Source organism: Schistocerca serialis, chromosome 7 (assembly GCF_023864345.2).
Source record: "Schistocerca serialis cubense isolate TAMUIC-IGC-003099 chromosome 7, iqSchSeri2.2, whole genome shotgun sequence".
Classification (NCBI taxonomy): domain Eukaryota; kingdom Metazoa; phylum Arthropoda; class Insecta; order Orthoptera; family Acrididae; genus Schistocerca; species Schistocerca serialis.
This window is the reverse complement of record NC_064644.1, coordinates 488,218,191-488,237,112: the sequence shown is the minus strand read 5'-3', so window position 1 is coordinate 488,237,112 and position 18,922 is coordinate 488,218,191. Positions and strand designations below refer to the sequence as shown.

Sequence of the window (18,922 nt, the reverse complement as noted above, 5' to 3'; positions counted from 1 at the left end):
TTTCCACACACCTGCTATACTCTGATTAAAATTACTTTGTGACTAACACAGAGTGGCAAAGGGGAGGGCGGCAGTGTTGACAGCCATACTTCGGAAGGTGCTGGACGTACCTACAAAATGGGCAACACAGTGGGTCTGTGGCAATCAAGAAAGAGCTACGATTGGACAGCAGATAGCCCCAGCCACCTGACTCACTGAAATGCCAAATCACAAACTAATTTTAATGTAATTGTAGTGAAAGAATTGTCTCTCCTTATTCTTCCTTGGACTCAATATGGGTGGAAAAGTCAATAAATATAACATTAGCAAGAGATATCTATCGTGTTCCACACTCAAATTACTTTAAAGTGGGCCAGAAACACACAGTCTCCACGTAGTTGGAGAGAACATCCCTTGTGTTGTGAGCCATACAGGAAAATTTTAACACAGCTCAGTATTGTCTGTCTCTGCAGACAACATGTTACGTATCTTTGCTGTCACATAGACATTGCTCTTAGGAAGTATTACATAGCCTAATTTCGGTTATAATTACAGGAAACCAAGTGGCATTTCAGTCTATTTTTTTTTTCCTGCATCTCTAGACTTGTCTTTAAATTGGTGTTTAATTTTTTTGCTTGTGTTCTAGACATCAATATGGCAGCAGCCTTAGCGGTCAACCTGAGAACATTTTCTCCTAGAGATTCCTTTAAAATCTGCCACTATTTGTATGAGATATGAAGCTGAATTCTTTTGTGTTGACTAGCCTGGTAACACTTGGCTTCATGGGACTTTATGTTCGCCTGTTTCATTCTTTCTTTTTTTCTTTATTTCTTTCTGTACATTTGGACTTATACACATGGTTTCTGGTGATGTGTGATTACTGTGAGAAAGTTATTAATTTTTCTAATAATAGTAATGTTAATTATTCCAGAATGAAATTTTCACTCCGCAGCGGAGTGTGCACTGATAAGAAACTTCCTGGCAGATTAAAACTGTGTGCCGGACCGAGATTCGAACTCGGGACCTTTGCCTTTTGTGGGCAAGTGCTCTACCAAGCTGAGCTTGGGTAGCTCAGATGATAGAGCACTTGTCCATGAAAGGCAAAGGTCCCAAGTTCGAGTCTCGGTCCAGCACACAGTTTTAATCTGCCAGGAAGTTTCATGTTAATTATTAATGGCTTAGGCAAAATAAAAGTATTCAAATGTGTTGACTGGAGAAAAAAGTGAGAGAACAGTGAATTTACAAATTTATGTTTCACCAGTGCCTTCTAACCTCAACAGGCCTATTTCGAAGCACAAGAAACTGAACACTGTAAAGAATAAGTATAATACTGTAAAAAACGGCAGTGAAGAATTTGAAATAGCTGACATTTCTATTTTATCCGGTGTTTTGGAGAACTAGATAGAGTGCAAACAATGGAAGAGTTAAGGCATGAAATTGGAAATAAACATATAGAAATACCTACAGAGCTACAGGTAATTTATAAATGAAGTGTTAGCTTTTTCCTTCATGTGATACAACTGATAGTAATAGCCAATTCTACAGCTGCAATATTAGGCTGGTATACGGCCTACACTTCATTGGGGAGGGAAAAGCAGCCAGACATATGCTATGTGGGAGAATGAACCTGGTTCCTCCCCATCAAAATTTAGCAATTATAATTACATTTGGGGGTCTGCATCTGTAGATGTTGCCAACATATGTATGGAAGTTGCAGTAGAGGATGCCGTTTTGCAAAATGTGGATTGTGGCAATGAAAGGGATGCAAGTGCAGCATGTGACGGCACTTGGAGAAAGTGAGGCACACTTCAAAAAACGGTGTCATCACAGCCCCAAGTGTGGACAAAGGCAAAGTGACGTTCCTATTACATCCAAATTTTGTAGACTTCCAAAAAGAGAAAAGCAGCTTCATTTGCACAAGTTTACAGTAAATTTCAGTCATGCAAGTGGACCCATGGAAGCAGCAGGAGTGAAGAAACTTTCTCAACACTCATTTATGATGTACAGTACATTAGTTACTTTAGGCAATGGAGACTGCAGAGCCTATAATGAAGTTGTTGCATCCAAACCATAAGGGGATAGGGTAAAGATAAAGAAATTTGAGTGTGTGGGGCATGTGGAGAAGAGAATGGGGCCCATTTTCAAAAGCTGAACTCGTCATTAGGAGTAAACTTGCCTTAATGATTGGAAACCAATTAGTGCCAAGGATAGACTGACACTGCCAGCTATAAAGACACGCCAAGATCATTATGGCTTAGAAATTAGGCAGAATATTCACAGAGTAGATGCAATTGAGAAAGCTGTATGGGCAGTGTATTTTCATACACTTTCCAACAATGATGAACCTCAACTTTGACTGTACCTGACAGGTGTGGAGAGCTAGTGCAAATACAACCAGTGGAAAAATGCTATCATAGCACAAAAAATGTGAATATCTTCTTGTTTATTTAAAACACTGTAAAGTGGAGCACCCACTGCCTCATTCTACATTCCTCGGCACCTTTACAGAATTTCCCAAAAATTATGGCATGCAAACATATTCACTTTAAGATTCAACTCACCCAGATTCCACTAAATGTTAACTCACATACCGATCTACTCCCAGTTCCCTTTCTCATTCATTCAGCCCAATTCTTTGCCATTATCTTTGCGCCCCTTTGTCATTGTCTCCTGTATCACAGGCAGTCCCTTCGTTCTGTCTTAGTATTACAATCTCCTCTCACTGTCACTGTCTCCCTCTTCTCTCTTACTGCTAATAGCTAATATCTCATTCCTTACAAACCTCTCTCTCTCTCTCTCTCTCTCTCTCTCTCTCTCTCTCTCACTGTTCTGACACTGTCAACAATGTTACAATGCCACTGTCTTCCCCCATTCTTTCTCTGAAACAACCAGTTTACTATCTTCCAGTATTTATTGCTTTTTGTTTCTCTGCCACTGCCACTGTTGTCTCTCTCAGCATAAAAAAGAGACAAACATGTTCACATGCCAAAACTTATGGGAAAAATTTTAAAGGCATTGAGGAAGGTAGAATGAGGCAGCTGGTACTCCACTTTTCAACCAGACATATTCGCATTTTTTGTGCTCTAACAGGAGAATTTTCTGCTCATTACCTTTTCTTCCCTGGTGCAGAAGCGCATGTAACTCTCATGAAATGGAAATAATGCAAAACTAATTCTACACCTCTGACTGGATTTTACATGCACAAAATTTTGCATGTGCTTCAGTACAAGACATTGTGTTCCCAGAGGATAACGAAGACACTTTACAACATATTTCTCCATGCAACGTCACTTTATGAGCTACAGTTTTGCCTCAAACCGGATTTTACATGTACAAGTAGTGTAACTTTGAGCCTCTGTATTTTGGAAACAAAGATAGAGAAAATTTTCAAATTGTTCAACAATTCAGGTCTTCAGAATATACCATGAAATTTTCAGCCATTTGCTGTGCACAGACATCTTGAAATCCTCTGCTGGGTTTTGGTTTGCTGGAAACAGCAAAAAGCAGTAAAAAATCTTGTGGAGTTTTCCAAGGAACTGCCCATGAACTAATGGTGCCTCCATAAGTCCCATCAAGCCCACTGTAGACCACATCAAATGTAAAACGAGCGAACCAATTTGCTCCCATTTGTCTAAGGAGGAGGAAGTGTGTAATATTCATACTTTGTACTGTAGGACAGTGACACTATTACAATGTTGGGTATACAAATAGTCCCTAACCCGATTGCTATCAAATATTTGACCCTACCTTTTTATCATCAATAGAACCTGAGGTATGACTGAAAAATTCCATTTGTGTATGACATTTTGGACACACTAAGTATACATGGTGTCACAAGGATACTGATAAGGATTTAGTAACTGGCGAAAAAAATAATATCTATACTTGTCTATTGGTGTTACGGAGACAACAAAGTCAGAATTTAAAGACTTGGCAAGGCAAATACTAATCTACTTCTAACGTCTTTGTAGGCAGGACAATACAAAGAGTGAACAATGTCATTAGGATCAGCTTACTCAAAAATGTGTGTGGGGACATATGAACGTCACACTCAAACATTTGGATAGCAACACACTGAGGAATGCAGAAAACAAGCTAAAGATATACAATAGGGATGCACATGAAAAAAAAAAAAAAGTGCCAACAAGAAATTTGCATTGAGAGACGAAGACCCTGATGATCCATGTTGTGCAGCAAGAAAGTTTTGACATCTCAACTTTGGACTCTCAATTTCCCCAAGTTCATTTTTTCACTACAAAAGGTTCATTTTCTCAGTTTCTACTCAATACAGAAAGCTAAAATATTCAGGTTATACTCAAATATATATTTTGCAGCCCCTGAGGTTATTTTAAATATGAACAAAAATGTTTTCAGAATTTTATCAGGCAAATAAGGCTAAAATTTACAAGAAAAAGTTAAGCTTAAAGAAAAAAATATTTTCCCTTAAAAGATAATACACAATTCCTGTAACTTTACCAGTTATACAAGCAACCTATATGATACAAACAGATTTTAAAACTTTTGCTTGTACCATTTCTGAGATAATTTATCTTTTACAGAATCTAATTTTACAAAATCCAGATAGGGAATTCCATTTCCACTTCGGATAGCACAGAGGTGCACAACATCAACTAATTAATTATAAAGTCATCATTTAACCTGTTTAGGAGTACCCATTCTGTTCAACTGATCAACTCCTTGCAAGTGTTGCCAAACTGTAGTGTGAAGTTGTGCAATTCAGGTACTTAAACACTGATAACAGTATTCAAACATATTGTTGTTCAAGTGTTTGTGTAGTTGTAAAATGAGAATGCAACATATTTAAATTTTGTATTTATGTGTAATACTGTAGTTCTTATTCACAGTAATGATGAACACGAACCCAAATGTCAAGTAATCAACAACTTTATTCTCCAGTATCAAAAGGAATCTGAAAAACAGCCAAGAACTGAGAACATTTATGAATTATATGCTAGATGTCTGGTGGAAGCCAAAAGTGCCCACAGAGTACAGCTACCAGTACCCACAATGTCAGACAGCAAAAGCCAAACATGTACCTGGCAATAGTGGGAATTGGCTGTCAAGACTGTACAGCCATACTAATTAAAGCAGGGCCATTCCATGCAAAGTGATCTAATTTCAGAAGAGTTCCTACATCACCATCACAGATTTTGCTGAAATTTTTGGTGGACATTTGTCCATGTTCCCAATGAATATGGTGAAGTTTTACTTTCACCAGTATAATACTTCCAGAAATATAGTCATTTGTTTGACCCCAAAGCAGAGCTTATGTGCACCTAGAGTTTTCAGCAACTTTGAGACATAATATCTCTGGCAATATTTTCTTGAAAGAAACACAACTAGGCCATCTTGCATAACTTTTTGCACACTATTAAACAAAACACACTGAAGAGCCAAAGAAACTAATATACTTGCCTAATATCATCTAGGGCTCCCGTGAACACACAGAGTGAAAATCTCATTCGGGAAACATCCCCCAGGCTGTGACTAAGCCATATCTGCGCAATATCCTTTCTTTCAGGAGTGCTAGTACTGCAAGTTTCACAGGAGAGCTTCTGTAAAGTTTGGAAGGTAGGAGACAAGGTTCTGGCAGAAGTAAAGCTGTGAGGACGGGGAGTGAGTCGTGCTTGGGTAGCTCAGTTGGTAGAGCACTTGTCCGTGAAAGGCAAAGGTCCCTAGTTCGAGTCTCAGTCTGGCACACAGTTTTAATCTGCCAGGAAGTGTCATAATCGCACACTTCACTGCAGAGTGAAAATCTCATTCTGGACACAGAAGTGCCACAACATGATGTGGCATGGACTCGACTAAAGTGTGAAATAGTGCTAGACAGAATTGACACCATGAATCCTGCAGGGCTGTCCATAAATCCTTAAGAGTACAAGCATGTTGCAAGACGCCCCAGACACGCTCAATAATGTTCATGTCTGGGAAGTTTGGTGACCAGCAGAAGTGTTTAAACTCAGAAGTGTTCCTGGAACCACTCTGTAGCAATTTTGGACGTGTGGGACATTGCACTGTCGTGCTGGAATTGCCCGTTAGAACGCACAATGGACATGAATGGATGCAGGTGATCAGACAGGATGACAACATACATGTCACCTGTCAGTTGTATCTAGGGGTCCCACATCACTCCAACTGCACACACCTCACACTGTTACAGAGCCTCCGCCAGCTTGACAGTCTCCTGCTGACATGCAGGGTCCATGGATTCATGAGGTTGTCTCCATACTCAATACAATTTGAAGCGAGACTCATCTGATCTGGCAACATATTTCCAGTCATCAACAATCCCATGTCTGTGTTGACAGGCCCAGGCGACGTGTAAAGGCTTTGTGTCGTGCAGTCATCAAGGGTACATGAGTGGGCCTTCGGCTCCAAAAGCCCACATCGATGAAGTTTCATTGAATGGTTCGCACACTGACACTTGACAGCACAGCATTGAAATTGTCATGTTGAACGATTCTATTCAGTTGTTGTCAGACCTGTTCTTGCAGGCTCTATTTCCAGCTGCATCGATGTTCGAGATTTGATGTTTTACCGAATTCCCCCCACTTCATGGCTACCTCGAACAGGCTGTGTCCTTGGCTGACTTACCATTGTAGCAGCAGTAACCGATCTAACAACTGCACTAGACACTTGTCTTACATACGTGTTGTCGACCGCAGTGCTGTTCTTGGCTATTTACATATCTCTGTATTTGAATACACATGCCTATACCAGTGAAATATAAAAAGATTTCTTGAACAATTTTCAGATAAACTATTTGAAGCAAAGTCAGCCACTAGCAGCCACTTCAAAAAATGTGAAGTTTGGCTTTCTATATTTTCTGAAGTAATTGCAGTATAAATCTGAAACTTTGATCATGATAACTTACAAGGTTTTAGAATACCATACTCCAACGGTTTACACATAGAGGGCAAAGTTGTTGATATTTGTACATGCCAAAATTGACCACTTTTAAAAAAAGTCACCTGCAAACTCTTAAATCATTTTCATTAGACAGCCCATGTACTAAACCACCTAAAAAACTAGATTTGGTTGTGCAATATGAGCATATATGGCCCCCAAAAAATGGCGACCATATGGAGGTGCTTTTAAAATATGCCATGTTCCACTGGTCCTAAAATCTTGACATCTTATTAGACTCTACAATTTTTAACACTCTCTGGGGAAGGTAACAGCGAAACTCCTAATGTTCAGGAAGTGAGATCCAGTCAGAACAAGTATAACACTGAAGAAGGAATGTGTTTTGTCACAAGTTTGTCATGACATTTCAGCCCATTTTTCTGCTATGGTAACTTATGAATCAAAATAGTTATAAATTTCAAAATTTAAGTGTTCATTACCAAGGCATGGGACACAAGGATGGTAAAATTTTTGCATAACTGCAACACTCACTGTATAAATTGTCTTCAAGTTTTACACCACTGTCACATTGCATCAAGTTTTGGGGAGTTCATAACCATCTGCCTGACACTTTCTGGGAAGGACTCCTAGAGAATTTTGAATGTCTTTATTGTGCAATGTTACTGACGTGGTAGATCAAAGTATAGCATATTTTGTGCTTGCTGAGTTTTAGTTCTGTGAACCAATTTGAAATTGTGTAAATGTGTTGATTTGGTCTGTGATGGCTTAACCACTGCTGGTTTCTTTTAAAGTGCCCAAAAAAGCATCCTCACTGCCATAGGACCCACACTCAATAGCTTTGTAACAGTGGCCACCAGTGTGTTTCTTTATCACAGGTTCCCATGCCCAATACATTTCTTAAGGTACCAGACAATAAAGCTAGCCTGAGCTTATGTTTCCTTCACAATGCTTTCTTTTTTTCAGATTTCATTAATTTGCTATACCGTGTCACGAGGAAAACTATGCTGTCTGCCAAGCAATGTTACTGAGAGTGCTGAAGTAAATGCAATAATGTGTAGTTTTGGAATCCAGCACTTTTCAGTCCTTGACAGCAAATAAAATGAGTTTGCTGGGCTACGTGGGTAAATAAAGCTTATTAAAGAATACTTCTACTAAGATGAAGTCTCAAGTATTTCCAATCCAGCACTTTTTCATAAATGCATGCAGCATATTGTCCTGGCTGAAGGTCCAATGTTAATACATCTCTTTCACTATTGTCACTAACTTTGGCCAGAAAATATGCTGTGCACTTGAAAATCATCTGACCTGAATTATTGTTTCATCAACTGCCGAAAAATGATTTTCTGTAGTTCCCGCTAAAATTTGCCAGTTTAAACCACTATTTTAATGCTTTACTTTGTTAAATTTCTTCTCTGCTAATGAAAGCAAAATGTTCCCGAAGATAAAGCTGCAAGACGACAACCATAAGAGAAAGAAAAGACCTTAGAAGTGAAACATATAATCATTGAAAAAACACTAACGTGGTGCGAGCATTGCTGATTTAGCACACACATATAATCAGTCTAAATCAACTATTTGCACTATCCTCACAAACAAAGACAAGATCAAGGAGATAGATGCTTCTCAGGGAGTGATGTGAGTCTCTGGACAACGGTTTCATATTCTGGACAATTTCAAAAGGTTGCTACTTATATGGATAAATGAAAACCAACTGCAAGGTGCCACTATTAACAAGGACATCATTTGTGAAAAGGTGAGAACGATTTTCACCAACCTCGTTAAAAAGATGCTAGGATCATCAGAGACCGAAGAAGTGTTTCACAGAAGCCATGGGCGTTCGAGAAGTTTAAGAGAAGAATCGACGTCCACAGCATTGAGAGGCACGATGAAGCAGCCAGCTCTGACACAAAGGCAACAGAGAACGTCAGCAACTGCGGGATGCTTGTAGATTCTAATGGTTATCTGCCACAACATTTTTAATTGACAAGATGGGTCTATTCTGGAAAAATATGCCAAACCGCGTCTATATAATAGCAGAGGAGAATGTATTGCCCAGTTAGAAGCCAATGAAAGAGTGTCTCACACTACGATTCTGTGCCAATGCAAGCAGCAGTTTGAAAATTCAACTGCTGCTTGTTTACCATTCATGCCTTCAACACATGTAAAGTCCAGAAGAGGAGGTTAAATGTGTTGTGGAGATTCAACAAGGTTTGGGTGACAAATGATCTCTTTTGTGATTGGATCAACGAAGTGGTTGGTCCTTCAGTGAAAAAATATTTGCTCGAGATGAATCTGCCACTCAATGTCTTGCTGGTTATGGACAACTCTCCTGCCCATTCCCCACACCCACAAGACCTCCTCCTTGAAGAAATTCAATTAATCAAAATCCAATTTCTGCCTCCCAACACTACTATGTGACTCCAGCCTATGGACCAACAGATTATGTCTAACTTTAAGATGCTCTACACTAAAGCACTCTTCAAGCATTGCTTTAAGTTAACTGAAGCTACCAATCTCCAGTCAGAGTTCTGGAAATATCATTTCAACATCGTTGCCTGTGTCAAGATGATCAAAAAGACATGGGGAGGGGTTACCAAGAGAACTCTAACTTCTGCTTGGAAGAAGCTTTGGCCAGAATGCTTTGTCGAATGTGACCAAGGCATCTGAGTCAGTACCTGTGGCGCCTGTAATCAACGAAATTCTGTCTTTGGCCAAAAGCATGGGACTAGAAGTGGATAACAATGATATCAATGAGGTTGTGGAAGATCACACCCAAGAAATGACCACGGAAGAGCTTACAGAGTTGCAGTGTGTTTCACAGCATGAACTTGTGGAGAGGAGTTTTTCTGATGATGATGAAATAAGAGAAATGCCGAAAGCATGGGAATCGGCTGCATCAAACACTGAAAATAATCATCTCAATAAGGCAGTGGCTATGTGCACTACAAATCTGACAACAATGCTGTGCCGCATTTTCGCCAAGTGTTGAAGCGCTGACAGAAACAAATGACTGTACATAAAAAAGAATTAGTTATGTATCATGAATAACGAAGTACACAATACTGCATGTATAACTTTCTTTGAATAAATGGCGCGAATAAGATAAAACTTAGTATTTTTTCTGCATGTAACACATTATTGTATTTTACATTAATTTATGTGTGTGTTTCACTTAATGAGTGTTTTGCACTATGAGTAAGATTCTGAAATGAATTATGCTCGCTATGTGAGGTTCCACTGTCTATGATTTGCATTCCACCTAACCAAAGATAAGAGTGCCATTCTGATGCTACATATGCTCAGCTAACTTACCATTTTTAATACAGGTACTGTGAACAGACGCTAAGTTCACTGATCTCGTCCAGTTACTGAGGAGGATAACCTCCTGTCTGAAAACCAAACAGTGTGAATGGCCTTACCACAAGACAGCTGGCCCCTTAAACTACCTCACCATTCTGTCCGTTCTCCGATCCTCATACCCTTTCCTTGTGAATGAAATTTCTCTCTATTAATTGTTTTTAAAATATTTAAGTATAAGAGTTATGTACAAATGAGATGACAGCTTTGAAACAGGGAACAAACTTTAGATTTTTAGCAAGATACGAGGCAAAATGATTAAAGCAGGTAATAGTCTATTTAGAAGAAATCTTGACTCTTCCTGTTCTACAAACAAATGCTGGGAAAGTAGTGGTGTCTGAGAAGTATCCTCAAAAATCCAGTATGTATTTAAATGTTGTTCTACACAAGACAATGGCATACAGTATATGGCAGTGCTCCACTTTTAAGGGTACCAGAGTCCCCACCTGTGCCTTCTCTTCATCCTGTTTCTTGAGAGCAAATAAGCTGGCCTGGTTTCCAGTTCTGTTTGCTGGATAATATGTGATATTTCAGATGCTAAATGTCTATCAAGACACTTATACACAGTAGATTACTTGGAAACATTCAGTGTCACGAGCTGCTGTCTCCAATCTGATCTTCACTGCTGCAATGAGCTCATCCAGAAAGTGTAGAAAATTATCTTTCTTGTTGAGGTGTTTGAATAGTCTACAGCCATTCTCAAAATCCACGATAGAATCAAATTACTTTGTTCACAGATTAATAATCACCAGTAGTTAAAGAGCTCACTGCCACTGTTTCTATTAGTACTTTTCTGAATTGAGGATACTGGATTCAGAAATGAGGCATTAAAAATCCTGACATTAATGATTGCTTCACTGTAAAAATAATCAACACTTACAATTACTGCCCCCGTAGCCTAATGATTAGCACTGCTGCCTTTGGTGCAACAGGACCTGCGTTCGATTCCTGGTACGATCTCAGAGTAGAAAAGTCTGGAACAGTGTCTGCTCAGTCTCTTTTGTCCAAATAAGGAGCTGCTTGAACAAAGAAGCAGCAGAATCATCAGGATTCATCTACTGACAATAACGGCTAAAGGGTTTGGCGACATGCCTATCACATGTCCCATTGTCACAGATCACTCCTTGTATTGAACCAGGCTTACAGACTAATTCATGAGTGGTATTTACATTTATGTACAATTATTTTCGAGTACTTACCATCCTCTTCAGATTCCTCATCTTCAGCTTCAATACCCATGTCATCATCGTCATCTATCAAGTAACCTTTAAAACACAAACCAATGAGACATTGCTATAGTCGACGTTTGAACAATGAAGAAATCATCTCAAAGGAATAACATACCTGTCAGATGAACGCGACCCTTTCCTGAGGTGTAGAATGCAATCTTGTCTCCTGCCATGAAGTTTAAATCTAGGGGTGTCTGAAAAACTTTATTTTTCTGTAGGTTACACAGAATAAATTCTGCATTCTGGAAGTTAACATTCACTGACACCAAATCATTTTCAGAATGCATCACATCAAGACTAGCCATCGATATATGGAATGGTTTATCCACTGTCTGCGCATACCTCTTTCCTGGCTCCAACACAAGTCCTGAAAGGAAATATCTGTTTGTTCAAAACTTGCATTTTTAGATGCACAACAAAAAACTAAAAATAGTTGGCGACATTTCATGATGGCACTTTTCACTTCTGTCAAACTACCCACTACCCCACACAATGACCCATATCCAGGCAAACTCTTAATCTGGTTTTGCATGCATCATTACACAGTATGTCAAAACTTGTTAGAGGAAACCCATTTCCTCAGTATCCTAAAATATCAGTTGGACATTTGCCTTTCCAAAGTCAAGACATGTTCATCTTTTCTGCATCAATTTGAAACAATCACAAAAACCTATTTTGAAAGGCAACTGATAGCGATTTTTAAATATAAAGAAACTGCAACAGAGGCCAATTAAGTCTTGTGGACAACAGCAAGGCTCTTTTTCCTGTACACACTGCTACATTTGCTTCCAATCAGTCAATTTATAATTTAATCCAGTCCCACCATACACACTTTTGAGACAGCTAACTTCACATTCAGTCAAGCTGTAATCATTGTTCAATAGGATGAAAGTACACAAAAACCCTTCTGTAGCTGGCACCTCTTATAAGGATGAAATATATGAAGAAAGAAGCACAGAAAATATAATGTGACACTTGCTTCTATCTACAGGCTCTCTGTATCAGTAGAGGTGTCACTAAGCAACAAACTAGTTCATGCAAATGCATCAAGGATCCTCAATTTTCCTTCTATTTCAGTCACAGCATTATAGGAAAAATAGGGAGGGGGGCTGAGCATAATTTCCAAGCTTATATAATTATTGGGATCAATGAACAAACTGGACTTGTCAGACTATTCTCACAGCCAAATACTATTTCATTGCCAAATATTAGTACACTAAGCAACTGAATCAAATTCCCCACCGGGGTTTCGACTACCTCTTATTGAGCCCTGAAATGCGGAATGTCCTACCCACTATTCCCCCCGCCAAGTGGTATTCAATATGCTGCTTCAACTATACACAGCCCCTGCTCCCAATCCCTTGCCTCATGGCTCATATCCCTGCTACAGACCTGATGCAAGACCTGTCTCTTACTTCCTCCCACAATCACCACCTCCAGTCAAGACACATGCATCATCTATCCCATCAAAGACAGGGCTACCTGTCTAAGCAGTCATGTGAGCTACAAGCTAAGCTGTCTGTCCAAATGAATGGCCACCGACAAACAGTAGCCATGAAACAGCTGGATCACCCAGTAGCTGAGCCTGCTGTCTACCACAACCTTCATTTCGATGACTGCCCTTGACATCTGGACCCTTCCCTGCAATATATCCTATGTTCCTGCAACCGTCCTGGCCTCCGTCTTTGTTAGTCATTGTCCTTCATCCACCTTTACCCTTCTCTGTTCCCACCCTAGCACTACAAAACCTTCTTCTGCAACAGATACATCCACAGTCTTTCCATTTCCCTCCATTTCTGCCACCAACCTCCCCCCCCCCCCCCCCCAATCAAGATGGTCTAGTTTGATCCCCTGTCAGTCCTACAATCTATATCTATCCCTTTACACCTTTCACTTCTTGTAACATTCATTAATACTTAAAAATGCCATGCTGCATCACAGTTTGGAATCCATGCTAAACTGTAGGCCCCCTGTAAACAGCTGGGCAAAACCACCTCTAAAGACATATGAAGACAACAGCACACTACCTCTAAAAGGATCATGCTTAGATAAGCATGTGTGTTCAAATAAACCTTCAGATTGACAACAGGTTTACCTCATGTAAGGCATGTTACATATGGAGTGAACTCAAACCTGGGTCAACTCAATAGATCAACCTTTAGCCACAGCCTTTCTTATTCACATTTGTTGGCTTCCCCACTTCAAAACAAAGCTACTGACTTCTGGCCTACTTCTATCACATGCTACAACACATATCAGTATTTCACCACAACCAAGATTTTGGACTGAGTCAAGGCAGGGACCCAGTACTGTTGCGCATACCATAGAGTTCATGCCCACGATTACAGCTGAAGGCCTCAATGGCAGCAAAGGCAGAGATGATTCAGTACAGTGGAACTGGCAGACCATTCCTCTGATGATAGTGCACATAAATCCTACTGCTCAATGGAATGAGGAGGGATCTTCAAAGGCTAAGGGAGTAAACCCCAAAAGAAAATCCTCCCTGTTAGGTCTAAAAGCCAGTAGAAAAGAACTGTTTTGTTGTTTTCACTACAAAGACAAGCCTCCTATCTAGCACACTAAATGGAAACTCCACTTCTATCACTTCAGGAATACATGGTAACTACAGAGACCAATGCTCATCCAAAGAACCTAAGAACCAAACACCAGAACTGATCTTACCAGGAAACCAAAGTGACTAGGAACCCCACACATAATTATGAGGGAAAGTCAATTCTTATCTGCAAAGTAGTTATAAAATTTTATTGTAATCAAATAGGAAACTTACAAGAACACCATTTTTCGACATAAGTCTTCTTGCGTTTCAACGCACTTGGTCCATCGTTGTGCAAGTTTCCTGATGCCCTCATAAAAGAAGGTCCTCAGTTGAGCTGTGATCCAGAAATCTCAGTTGAGCTGCGAGCCAGGAATGAACTGCTTTTTTCACTACTTTGTCCGAGGCAAATCAACGGCCCCTTAATGCATGTTTGAGTGGACCAAACAAGTGATAGTAAGGAGGAGCCAGATTGGCACTACGGAGGATGATCCAGTACTTCAAATTTTAGTTTCTGGAGCATTTCACCAGTGTTGGCAGCAGTATGCTGACAGGCATTGTGGTGCCACGACAGAACACTTTTTGACAGCAATCTTCGGTGCTTGCTTCGAATTGCAGGCTTTAGCCTGGCATTGAGCATCTCACTGTAAGATACACTCTTTACTGTTCTGCCCCTTTCCCGATAATGTTCCAGTACTGGACCTTGTGCGTCCCAAAAAAACCATAAGCATAAGTTTTCCTGTGGATGGTTGGGTCTTGAACTTTCCCTTGCACGGTGAATTTGGATGTTTCCATTCCATACTCTGCCGTTTCCTCTCCAGCTCGTAATGATGGATCCATGTTTCATCACCAGTAATGATCAAATGGCTCTAAGCACTATGGGACTTAATATCTGAGGTCATCAGTCCTCTAAACTTAGAACTACTTAAACCTAACCAACCGAAGGACATCACACACATACATGCCCGAGGCAGGATTCGAACCTATGACCGTAGCAGCAGTGCGATTCCGGACTGAAGCATCTAGAACCTCACAGCCACAGAGGCCAGCCAGTAATGATCCTGTCTAAGAAGTTGTCCGCTTTGTTACCATAGCGATCCAAATGCTTTTTTGCAGATGTCCGAGTATGTTTGTTTATGCAACTGTATGAGTTGTTTTGGGACCCATCTTGCACAAACTTTATGAAACCCAAGTCTGTCGTGGATGACTTCGTAGGCAGAACCGTGACTAATTTGTAGATGATGTGCCACTTCGTCAATAGTTAATCGTCTAAGAGAATCAGTTCACGTGAACGCTCAATGGTTTCTTCATTTGTGGCGCTAAACAGTCGTCCGGCTCCTTCATCGTGTGTAACACTTGTGCAACTATTTTGGAATTTTCCAATCCATTGTGGCAAAACGCTGTTCCCATACTGTACTGAAAGTCTTCAACAAATTTCGGCTCATACGCCTTCCGAGCACAAAAAATGGATCACTGAACGTTGCTTTTCTTTGGTGCAAATAGACAGAGGAGCAGCCATGATTAACAGGATGGCAGTGATAACTAAACTTACCAAGCAGCTTGAAATTTGCAAAGATATAACACCACACCTCATCAACGTAAAACGAAAGTACTACAAAAATAAACAAAAATATAAGTAAACTGCGGATAGTAATTGACTTACCCTCGTAAACTGAAGGCGAAGTATATTGCTGAAGGGCAACTTTATGGAAAGGACAAAGGTACGTGTACTGTACTAGGAATAAGCAAGACAAAATGAAGGATGAAAACAGAGCAAAGATTACATGCTATACTAGCATGGTAATAAGAAAGCAAAGACCGGAGACGATTTTGTGCTGAATGAAGATATTCAAGCCACAACTGATACTGTGTTAACTATGTAGCTGAAATAACCATCAAAGCCAGGGTGAAATTAGGCAATAACAGTCTCTCAAACCAGGCATATTCCTCAGAGGATATAACAATGAGGATGGTGAGTTCCTTGGAAATATGGAAGACATAGTACACGGGGCCAACATTATAATATAGCAGATGACTAAACACCTAAGTTCAATTTCATAGATATGATGGGGCCTTCCAAATATGCAGAAAATACACCGAAGGTGAGAATGCTCTAGACTTCTGCGCCAGAAATAACATGACGCATAATACGTATCACTTCAGACAGGGGTGGGGTTACCTTCAAAGTCTATGATGTTATTGAATTTAAGCATATGTTAAAATTCTGGAGTAAGTAAGTAAGAAACACGTATTTTTGTTTTCTTCAAAAAATTCCTGCTCCAAGATACAGGTCTTCAAAGATGACACCGCAAACATCATTTTCAAGACGTGACTTTTGGAAATTTTTAAAAAATGCTGTATCTCTGTAACAGTTCCAGGTATTTTGTTAGAGTTTTTCTTATTTGAAAGATAACTGCTTTATGATTACAATAGTATCCTCTGTTTGGACATAAATGTCGAAGTTCTTTTACTGTCGCCTTTCGAATTTTTTTATAATTTACGAAACTCTCTTTCAAAAATGCCAATTCAGAAAAGTTAGATTTTTTCTGTTGATTATTACCATGTAGTACTATATTCTCTATAACGGAGAGCTTCCACTTTTAAGTTGGACAAATTTCATTTTAAAAAATCTTTTTTTTTAACTTACAAGGTTAATATATGTCTTCACTGAAGCTGTTTCTTACTAATTTCTTTGTTACAGTTGTTTATCACTTTCTTTGTTGCAGTTATTCTTTTTAACTTTCTTCTAAGAAACTGAGACCCTAAGTTCCGTGTTTTGTGAGGAATTTGCCAGTTGACACAGTTGCAGGGTGTTTTGTGACTGGGGCCACAGGAAAGAAATGTGCTGACTATGCATAGCCATAAAAGAGTGATATATAAGATAAACAAAAAACCAGACTCTCTTTTTTTTTTTTTTTTTTTTTTTTTTTTTTTTTTTTTTTTTTTTTTTGTGGTTTTAGGGCGCAAAACTTCTATGGTCATTAGCGCCCAGCCCGTGACGTAGAAAACAGGGAAAAAAAAAACGAAATTTAAAATCAGCAGCAATGGAAACAAAGTCAGAAAATTTGAAAAACTAAAGGCAGAAGGAATGCTTAAAAGTCCACTATAGAAAGGGGTTGGTTGTCCCCAAAAAAAGCTTCAAATGACTGACGTCATTTCACTGTCACTAATAAACTGTAGAACGCGGTCAGCTGAGCGCGTGTCATCTGCTAAAATCGACGATAGATCAGGCGATAGCTGTAGACGGGAGCGCAACGGATTAAAATAGGGGCATTCAATTAAAAGGTGTCTGACCGTCCACAGCTGAGAGCAGTGGGGACAGAGTGGGGGAGGATCACCGCTTAAAAGATGTCGATGACTAAAAAGACAGTGCCCTATCCGGAGTCGAGCTAAAATTACCTCCTCCCGACGACGCGTTCGGGAGGAAGAGGTCCAAGCGCAAGGAAGGGCTTTCACTTCCCGCAATTTATTGTGGGGAAGTGTTGACCAATGCGCATGCCATAAATGAGTAACTTGGCGACATAAACCGCTCCGTAGATCGGTAGACGGAAGAGACTGAAGAGCTGGCCGAGGAAGAGAGACTGCAGCCTTGGCCGCTATATCGGCCGCCTCATTTCCACAGATACCAGCATGTCCCGGGAGCCAGAGGAACGCCACTGAGACGCCCCCCAGGTGGAGCAAGCGCAGACAGTCCTGAATCCGGTGGACCAGAGGGTGCACAGGGTAAAGAGCTTGGAGACTTAGGAGAGAGCTGAGAGAATCTGAGCAGATTACGTACTGTATCCGCTGATGGCGGCGGATGTAGTGGACAGCCTGGAGAACAGCGTAAAGCTCCGCAGTATAAACCGAACACTGGTCGGGAAGCCGAAAGTTATTTGGGGTGTCGCCAACAATATAGGCACTCCCTACACCTAACGATGTTTTCGAACCATCGGTGTAAATAAATGTGGCTTCCGTCATTTGTGCACATAGAGCAGCAAATGCCCGACGGTAAACAAGTGTAGGGGTACCATCCTTGGGAAATTGACATAGGTCTCTGAGCAAGTCGATCCGGGGACGGAGCCAAGGCGGTGCTGTACCCCAAGTTGTCAAGAAGGTTTTAGGAAAGCGGAAGGAAAGAGAATGGAGCAGTTGACGGAAGCGGACTCCCGGGGGTAGTAGGGAGGAGGAGCGGCCTGCATACCAGACATCAAAGGAGGCGTCGAAAAAAAGGTTATGGGCTGGATTAGCAGGCATGGAAGACAGATGGCTAGCATAACGACTCAGAAGGACTGCCCGCCGATTGGACAGCGGAGGTTCAGCAGTCTCAGCATAAAGGCTTTCCACAGGGCTGGTGTAAAAAGCTCCAGACACTAAACGTAATCCACGGTGGTGGATAGAGTCGAGACGCCGAAGAATAGACGGCCGAGCAGAGGAGTAGACTATGCTTCCATAATCCAATTTCGAGCGCACTAAGGCGCGATAGAGGCGGAGAAGGACCACTCGGTCCGCTCCCCAAGAGGTACCATTCAGGACACGGAGGGTGTTAAGGGAACGCAGACAGCGAGCCGAAAGATAGGAAACGTGAGAGGACCAGCACAGTTTTCTGTCAAACATAAGACCCAAGAATTTAGCGACGTCGGAAAACGGAAGGGTGACAGGACCTAGATGTAAGGAGGGCGGAAGAAACTCCTTACGTCGCCAAAAATTAACACAAACGGTCTTACTGGGTGAGAAACGGAAGCCGGTTTCGATGCTCCACGAGTGGAGGCGATCGAGACATCCTTGAAGACGTCTTTCAAGAAGGCTGGTCCGTTGAGAGCTGTAGTAGATCGCAAAATCGTCCACAAAGAGGGAGCCCGAGACATCAGGAAGGAGACAATCCATAATTGGATTAATGGCGATGGCAAACAGTACAACACTCAGCACGGAGCCC

At 40.7% G+C, this 18,922-nt stretch overlaps 1 protein-coding gene across 1 annotated transcript in view; it reads right to left on the bottom strand.

The window, feature by feature from the left end:
* LOC126412242 (46 kDa FK506-binding nuclear protein) overlaps positions 1 to 18,922 on the bottom strand; it is an 84,268-nt gene that overhangs the window by 30,528 nt on the left and 34,818 nt on the right. The window contains exons 2-3 of the mRNA XM_050081734.1: positions 11,569 to 11,820; positions 11,424 to 11,489 (exon numbers count right to left, since the gene is read on the bottom strand). Coding sequence (XP_049937691.1) covers positions 11,424 to 11,489; positions 11,569 to 11,820 — 318 coding nt within the window. The remainder of the gene's footprint in view (positions 1 to 11,423; positions 11,490 to 11,568; positions 11,821 to 18,922) is intronic.